We start from the raw sequence: 9,635 nt of genomic DNA, 5'->3' as shown, positions 1-9,635 counted from the left end.
CCCAGTCATGGGCAATGAATTTCACAATAAGTACACGGAGATTAGCTTTTGAGCACAACGGTACAGGATGTTTCGATTACAGTGTAAGTATTTACTGGCTCAAGACTGATCCCATCGGTGCAAACATATTACGCATCTATTACTGAACCTTATCCGAATGAAATTTTTTGTGTCAATTAAAATCTTGAAAGGATTTGTCAGGGACTTTATTTTGTGGCAGAAGGATTGATTAATCAAAAGCTTCTAAATCTGCATGAATTACAGTTTCTGTTTCACCCAGTATATCTCTTATTTTTATCCTCCTATATGTGTATTTCAGTTTTATATTTTAGGATACAAGTAATTCAAACTTGGAACTAGTTCAATTGTAGTAATTAATTAATTTGGTTGATATATTTTTCCAAACAGAACACCGATTCTTAAACAAGTTTAAATTAATTTACTCGAAATTTTGTGTTAAAAAATCAATATTTTCGCCAATAATTAAAAAATAATAATCTCTAACCCCCCCCCCCCACTTTTTCAGTTCCATTTTAAATTTTAAGGCAAGACCTTGAAAATTATGAGAATTTTTAGATTGACATTACTTCTAATATGTTCTTCTAAACTCTCAAATTTGATATCATGAATGTTTTCGTATATCAAGTGGAAAAACGTTATTTTTTATTTCCATTAATTATATTAAACATCTTTTTTATCTGTATTGTTAGAAGACATGATTATGCATCTATTTTACTTAATGATTGATTCGTGTTGGTTAAGTTGTATTGACACCAACAGATAAATCAAATTTAATTGAATAAATCTTTAAGTGCAAAAAGCTCATGTTTAGAACACTGTAGCTCAATAACAAGCATTGCGACCCCAGGTTTTTTCCTGCAATTTCCTAATTCTCCTTCAATGTAGAAATCAAAAATACCAGTTCTCCAAAAAATGACATTACTCCAAATTTCAGGTGCATAACTCTCTGAGGTTTCAGAAACAGCATAACTATGCATTCAATTTAGTTAATGAACTACTGTGGTAGTATAGAAGAGGACTTTTTCTAAGATTTATGCACTCTAACTGTATATTGGCCCCCACTCTAAGGCCATCACATTTAACCCAGGTGTCATGATTTTCACAACTTAGGTACCTCATGGACAGAGTAACTATGCATTTGATTTTTCGCATACATACATGTATGTGGGAGGAAATAGTATTTCATAAGAGGGCGTGAATCTCTAACCCAGAGCTCGTAAATTTCACAATTTAGGTAGAGGGCTTCGACATCATAAACCATGCATTTAGTTTTTCTCATAGATGCCTGAGAGTAGAGAAGAATTTTTTTTCAAAGCTTTAATACATTTTCACTAGAGAACCATATTAGCGCCTCTCTAGGGATTAAATAACTAACGCAGGGGTCATGATTTTCATAATCTAGGTAGAGAGCTTGATGGACATCACAGCCATGCATTTAGGTTTTGCTTATACACGTCGTCTGAGAGTAAAGGAGAACATTTTCTAAGATTTAATACATGTACATTTTTTATACATATTTTTCCAAGAAGTTTTAATTTTTGTAAAAAAAAAAAAAAAATGAAAAAGATATAACAAAATAGACATTTTTAAGAACCAACCCAAACCAATGAAATCAATTTAATTTTCGCTAAACGTTGAATTTTCTTAAAACAGAAAATAGATATGGCATAAGACTTGCAAATGCATACATGAGGAGACTGAAACTGTCTGTATATACAAGTTGCTATCAAGAACATACTAGTGCATGGTATTAATTTTTCCAGTATGGTTATTTTTTTTGTATGCAAGATTCCATATTTGCAGGTCTTAAACAAAGCAATTTCATCTACATGTACATGTACAGCGTCTCAAAGACGCAAATACCAGATTTATAGCACAAAGAAAGAATTGAAATGTAAACATACACCTATATTTGATTATCTCAGTTTGTTGTTTTATTTTTGTGTCATTTTTGTATGTAAAATACAATCCAAATATAGATAAATTACCATTTTTTTAAAACAAGGAATGCTACATCTTCATAAGGTCTAACTTCTTTTTGAAACTCTGATAAATATATAGATATCAGCAATATATGTTTATCCTGTCTCTGATAAATATATAGATATCAGCAATACATGTTTATCCTGCCTCTGATAAATATATAGACATCAGCAATACATGTTTATCTTGCCTCTGATAAATATATAGATATCAGCAATACATGTTTATCTTGCCTCTGATAAATATATAGATATCAGCAATACATGTTTATCTTGCCTCTGATAAATATATAGATATCAGCAATACATGTTTATCCTGTCTCTGATAAATACATAGATATCAGCAATACATGTTTATCTTGCCTCTGATAAATACATAGATATCAGCAATACATGTTTATCTTGCCTCTGATAAATATATAGATATCAGCAATACATGTTTATCTTGCCTCTGATAAATATATAGACATCAGCAATACATGTTTATCTTGCCTCTGATAAATATATAGATACAGTCCCTGAAACGTTCTTCTTTCCCACTTGAACGGTGAGCGAACGGTGAACGCACGGTCAGCGAACGGTGAACGAACGCAGAGTGAACGGTGAACGCAATTTGGTGAACGGTGAGCGAACGCAGAGCGCAAAGTGAACGGTGAACGAACGCTGAGCGCACGCTGAATGCAAAATTATCTATTTACTCGGAATGGTTCGGATTTTACCCTGGGATTTTACTTATTTCATAATCAAGTAATAAAATACATGTACACGTATATATCATCAATTAATAAAAAAATAAATAAACCGGAATCATGATACAGCATATTTTACAGTTCTGGATATATTCAATGTAATATATTTTTGTACAAGTACCGAGTATACATTTATGTATTTCATGAAATTATCGCAAATTGTACGTTAATACACACAACAGTCATACACAAACAAAAGCAAATTTCGTATGTACATTGTGTATACCATTACATGTACAGATATATTTAATGCATGGGTATAATATATAAACAATGCATGTGAAAAGGAAAACATGTGTGGTGTAGTCTACATGTGTAGTGACATCCAGAATTAACCGTGTTCATGTATGGCTTAAACTTTACGAGCTCGATCGTTTGGGATACCTGTAATTAACAAACACCCCCGAAAGGAGTCAAGATAGATGCAGTAAACAAACAATACGGACAGTATACCCTGTGTCAACACCTCAACACTCCTAACAGTATTAAATATTCCTACTTACATTTTGTGTCATTCATTTGTTACAGCTACATCGACCCGAGGAAATAATCAGTACAAAATTTTCTATTTTCATTATTGATGTGACCATAGATTATAGTTAGATTGTGCAATATTTGTATATATTTGATGTAGATAAAACTGTTTATTATACTGAACTACCCGAAGAATGTTTAAAGGCTAATGCAGAAACGTACCAGATAAACAATTACATCTTTGCAAAAGTTTCAAGTTTGGCAAGAGAAGTAATGACAATGTCTTTTATAAATATTGGCCTAAAAATAGCTATACCAGTTTGACATTCTGACACGTACATACACTGTACGGTACATTGTACATTATGTAGTATTGTTTGTTTGTTTTTATTTTTCAAAGTAGGGAGGGTGACTTGTTTAAAACTCTTGTTAAGCAATGCAAAATAATTCTAATAATTTGTGCCCGAACTTGTAAATGCTAAATCGTGAACACAGGGGAAGAGGTTTTCATTACCTGAAACTGCCTTATTTTTTGTACTTGAGTTAAATTCATAACGACAAGCTCTTATATTCGTCTCTCATTTAGTATTGTTTTTAACCAAAGCTCAAATGAACCTTTCGGCATTCACAGTGGATAATCCTGACATTTTGTACTTCACAATTAGATTTCTGATATAGTAGGAAAGTATCCTTCCACTCTTACGCACACGTTCAATTTTCATTTTCGCCTTGCTATCAAGATTGGTCCTTTCACTTTGGTGTTCCGAATGACAATGAAAAAACTGAACGATGAACGAACGGTGAGCGTACGCTGAACGCAAAACTATGAACAGAGAGCGCACGGTGAACGAACGGTGAGTGAACGGAAAAATGGTAAAGAAGAACGTTTCAGGGACTGTATCAGCAATACATGTTTATCCTGCCTCTGAAAAATATCATGGAATTTCATTGGCTGAAACCAATATTATAAACAACGATAGTATATCTCTTACTTACTAATCTAATATTGCCAATTGCCAATATCCACATATGTGTACTATGACGTCATGAGAATACGTACTGGAAAGTAGTCAGCGCAAATTAAGACGTCATAGATATACGAAAACAAATGAATTCATTTTTTCAAATTTACAGTTTGTTGAAGAAAGTTGTTTTTTATCCAATTGTTGAAGTTTTAAATGTTGCAGCCACTTTTTCATTGTTATACGTTTGACAAAGTATCTCAAGAATACACATATTGCAGTCATTTATTATTGTTGAACATTAGAATGTTAATATGCCTTTATAATTGATGTATACGTAAAATCATCGACAGGATAGATTCGTTATATAGATACTTGGAGGGATAATATAGAAATATATGAGGTCCTCGTCCGATATGATTTTTTTCAAGGACTCCATATATTTTCATATTACCTCGCTTAAAGTCTACAAAACTAATAATATTCCTTTTAAATCTAATTGCCTAGCTAAGTAAATATGTCGACCGCTGATCTGTGGTTCATGCTTTTGAGTCTAGCAGAGTTTTAATTCTATATTTTCAGATTACTTTGTATTAAAACTGCGTTTTTGTTTCAAGGAAATAAGGTATATTTGAACATTTACAACTCAAAAATATTGATATTGTACATATCCTCTACTTTCCATCCATATATAAGACTTCTCTTCTGTGCTATTCCCCTTTAAACCATTTAGTTTTTAATAAATATTTAGGACCTAGTCAAATACTGCTCTTAAGTTTAGGTTCTTTTGAAGTTGGGCTTGTTTTGTGAAAAAAGTGTACGATTTCAAAGAAATTAATTTCATATCAAGAAATAACCCTTTGGTTTAGGAAGAGGCAAATATTCAATTACTAAACACACAACGTATCCAACACCCCGTTTTTCCAATGACCTATATCATGTTGATTTAATGAAAGATGAGGCTAACGAACAGTGATCAATCTCATAACTCCTATAAGCAATACAAAAAGAGAGTTGGGCAAACACGGACCCTGGACACACCAGAATCTAATACATTGCAAAATGCAAATTGTCGAAGAATACATTTTATATTATATTATGATCTACATGCAGCAGATTTCCTTGGTTAATCATTTGACAAAAATGACAATTTTTGCCATTTGGAGTCCCCTTATGGGAGCGGAAACATTTGAGCCACAACTCCTTTTGAAAATGTGCTTGATCCGCCGTTGTAGCACACTCAACATGTATAATACACAACGATAAAAGCTTTACATGAATGATGACGGTGATACAGTATGCTGATACACTGATATCGCTATATGATTTCACGCTAATTTTCTAATTTGTATTTTATCGGAACAACATTCAAATTGTTTTCCACACAACGTAATGACAGCGAAAACAAGATCCTAACAATAAAAAAAAGGTCGTATTCAATAATTATGTTATCATAGAATTATTTACATTTACAATTCAATATGCTTTCCGGAACGTTTATGAACATTCTTAGCAGATCTTAATCTCTTTCAAATAATAAATATCAACAAATGAATATTAACAAATAACAGCTACAGCTATCAACAAATAATATATATCGACAAATAATTACATACATCCAAACTGTCATATTTCTTCCCGTGCTTATATAAAGCGAACGTCAATGTTGCTGTTATGGTAAACAGAAATTTCATTGATGTTAACCACGCTTTCATCCATTTCTTTGTCTGTAACAAAAGGAAAAACCGAACGACGCATGTTCTGCAGATGCCGGGTGTTTCTTGGTGGTGGTGGACTTTTAATGGTGTTGCTTTTTCTATCTCTGTTTCTTCCTTGTAAAAGTGATGTCCTCGAAAGCTGAATTTTGAAAGTAAATGATTCTACAGTTGAATTTGGTATCTCAACACCATTGTATATCAAGGAAAGGTTGAAGTGAGGTGACAGTCCCCACCAATGTAGTTTATCCTCAATATATAGAACTCTCAGATATCTAAACGTTTTTTTCTCTCGGACCCATTGAATTCGAGATAACGCGGTTTAGCTGTACTTGTAATTTGATTAAAATATAGATAAATTTATAACAAAAAATCTCGAGGTATGAAAGAATAAAATTATCAACATAAAATGAACCGCAGAGCAGGTACTATACCTCGTTATGCAGACAGCCATGTAGAAGCCTTATGAAATTAGATGTACTAAACTCCTCGCTGAAGGATTTGAAGACGTCAGCTTAAAAGAAAATTCACAATCAATATCATGGTTTTGTGCTTGTTTAATTCATGAAATGTTAGCTGACTACGATCATTCCGAATAGCGCTGATACAATCATATAAGGATGAAAGATCCAGTAAAGAACACTTCAGGATTGACACAATATCGTATTGTTCTACACGTATTTGAATAAAAAAATGCTTACGTTTAGTTTCTTCTTTTGCAGACTTCATCTTGTTTTTATTACTTAATCCAAACAAATTGTGTATCAGTTTTTTAAAAACATGTGAAATTCCAATTTTTTCCGTCTCCTGATGCACTGTAGCTTTAACATTGGAAATACTGGAATTAAGAATGGCAGCACAGATGGACACCAAAATCATAATCACAAACACCGTGTACGTCAGAAAATAAACATAGGCAAATAAAGGAGCAGCCACCACCATTGCATTCAATTTATTTTTACCAATAAAGGTATTAGACAAGGTTCCGCATGTGTACAAGAACGTTTTATACTCCTTCAGCTGCACGCCTAACATGAGGGTCCCTAGAGAAGCAAAACCGAGGAAAACTAAAGCAAAGATGACACCAAATGAACAAAGTGCCCCACCAGCTTTGGCAACAACGGTTGTTATTTGCGTGAACCGCTTGTTGTATCCTAGAAGTTTTAAGAATCTCAGGGTTGATATAAAAACAACCAAAGCGAAAACGGAATTGACAGCGTAATCCCATATTACGATGTGGTTAAAGTTAATGAACTTGTTATCTGTTGTTAATTTATCATCATAAAACAGTTGCATAGCCCTCTTCGTAAATGTTAGCCGTACAAAGTAAAATACTATTGTAATGAATCCCAATATCACTAATAAAACGTTCACGCAGTTCCACGTTACTTTGATGAACTCGCGACAACCCTTTCTTTTAATTTTGTAAAGCAGTTTGAACAAAGAAGCGATGATACAAACACTGAAAATCAAGTAGCAGAGAATAACGAAACTTCCAATCATATCGGCGGATACTACTGACCGGAAGGAAGACGAGTCTACCGACAATAAAACACCCCCTGTCTCTAGAAATTCTGCTAGATATCTAGAGTATATGAAAATATTTAAATTGGGATTATACAATGTAAATTCAATGAAAACTGCTCGGGAGCCTCTGTCGATCCACCTTAGGTCTTCAATTTCACTCAGCATTGCATGAGCTTGGTATCGGTTCTTTGTGAATTTGAGAAGGTATCCTCCCCCATCATATGTTCCATGTTGTCCCATTTGAGATGTGCCCCAGATTTCCTCAGCATCAGTATATTTCCAAGAGTTACTTGTAAAACCGACTTTATCTCTCAGTTGTGCACACGATGGTGTCAATTTCGTCCATTCTAAGCAGTATTCTTCGGTATCCGAGTCCTGCATCGTGTACCCGTCTACACATGGATGTGGGGTGGTCAACCTCCAATACGAACATGGTTCTGAAATGAGCCATATTTATACATTGTTGATATTGATGTGTAGTAAAGAAATGAATCAGAGAATGTGTGGTTTTAATCAAACTATCAGAACATGGTTTTGACTTGATTTTGTTTTTTCTTCTTCTAATCTATCATTCCTAAAAATTGCATGAAAATATATTTTTACATTTCTCTGTTTAAATAAACGTCAAGATTTTATGAAGCAGAATTTATTCAAAAACTTCTACGTGAGAAGAAAAAATCTCTCGCTGTGACCTTCAATTCGACATTTAGATATATCGATGACGTTTTGTCTATTAACAATGACAGCTTTCATTCATATGTCGATTTGATATATCCCCGTGAGCTCGAAATAAAGGACACCACAGAGTCGTCCACTTCTGCTTCATACTTAGATATTTTATTGAAAGTAGACATTAACGGCAAACTGACAACTCAACTGTATGACAAACGGGATGATTTCAGCTTCTCCATCGTCAACTTCCCACATTTATGTAGCAATATTCCATTATCACCTACATATGGTGTTTATATATCTCAACTGATTCGATATGCAAGAATTTGTTCTGGGTATAGTCAGTTTTTAAATCGAGGTAAGCTACTGACAAACAAGTTGATGGTACAGGGATTTCAACAGTCTCGATTGAAGTCAGCATTTCGCAAATTCTATGGTCGTTATAACGATCTAGTTCGTCAATACAACCTCGCATTGGGTCAAATGCTGTCTGACGTGTTTCATACCGATTGTTAAGCCGTTCTTGGCACACTGATTTGACTGCGGATAACTTCGTTTACCTGATCAGGATATGGGGCTCACGGCGGGTGTGACCGGTCAACAGGGGATGCTTACTCCTCCTAGGCACCTGATCCCACCTCTGGTGTGTCCAGGGGTCCGTGTTTGCCCAACTATCTATTTTGTATTGCTTGTAGGAGTTATGAGATTGATCACTGTTCGTTATCTTCACCTTGCATTAGGAAAGTGGATTTTTTTAGTTACCTTTTATAGCCCTCAGCTGACGTAATTGTGCTGGACCGACACGGATGCTGGCATGATCCCCAAACCAATGTTTTTCTACGTTTCCTAAATCATTATTAGCAAAATCACTCTCGGGATAAAGTACTGGTATAAACGTATTGTTTAACCAATGGAGAAAAGCTGAATAATCCGTAATCTGAAAATACAAAATCCATAATAAATTAAAACATGTTACAGACACACGTGTTACAAGGAGTAACACTAGTGTTAACTAATCGGGAAAATTTCATAATCGATAATCGGTCAAAATCGGAAGAACTGTATCGGTCATTGATTGATATAATCGGTATTTACATGCAGTTAATAAATGTTAATTATTTTTCGGGTTATTTCGTTTTACTTTACACATCTATTAGCCTATTAACGAGGAATGAAATGGGTGTTTTTAGCCATGACATCCAGGTTGGATTTGGGTTTCAGAAACTTTAATAATTTTCAGACGTCTGTTTTTCTGGGAAGGGATATAAATATCAAGTCATCAACTAATCCGATACTCCTCTGACTCTTATCCCTGCTTTCATATTGTGACATGTGTGGGGGAGAGTCAGGGCGGACTCCATATTGAAAAGTGGGAATTCAATGACACCAGCTGATATCACTGCATTGACTACCCTTTACAATTTTATTTCTCGGATCTACTATCCAAGGTGTGAGGATGCGGTTAAATTGGATGATTTTTCTACAAGTTAATCATGACTAATACGATACTACTGCCGTATAAAAAGTCCTAAC

General features: G+C 34.2%; 1 protein-coding gene across 1 annotated transcript; it reads right to left on the bottom strand.

Annotated features, from left to right (window-relative positions):
- Positions 1-4,480: 4,480 nt before the first annotated feature.
- LOC125651783 (polycystin-2-like) lies at positions 4,481-7,859 on the bottom strand. Its single transcript, XM_048880538.2, has 3 exons — positions 6,605-7,859; positions 6,338-6,417; positions 4,481-6,045 (listed from the first exon to the last, which is right to left on the bottom strand). Exons 1-3 carry the CDS (start codon positions 7,809-7,811, stop codon positions 5,833-5,835), a joined length of 1,500 nt encoding a protein of 499 aa, XP_048736495.2. The 5' UTR covers positions 7,812-7,859; the 3' UTR covers positions 4,481-5,832.
- Between the last annotated feature and the right edge of the window lie 1,776 nt (positions 7,860-9,635).

The sequence above is a fragment of the Ostrea edulis genome, chromosome 5 (genome assembly GCF_947568905.1).
Source record: "Ostrea edulis chromosome 5, xbOstEdul1.1, whole genome shotgun sequence".
NCBI lineage: Eukaryota > Metazoa > Mollusca > Bivalvia > Ostreida > Ostreidae > Ostrea > Ostrea edulis.
This window is presented reverse-complemented; position numbering and strand designations above follow the sequence as displayed.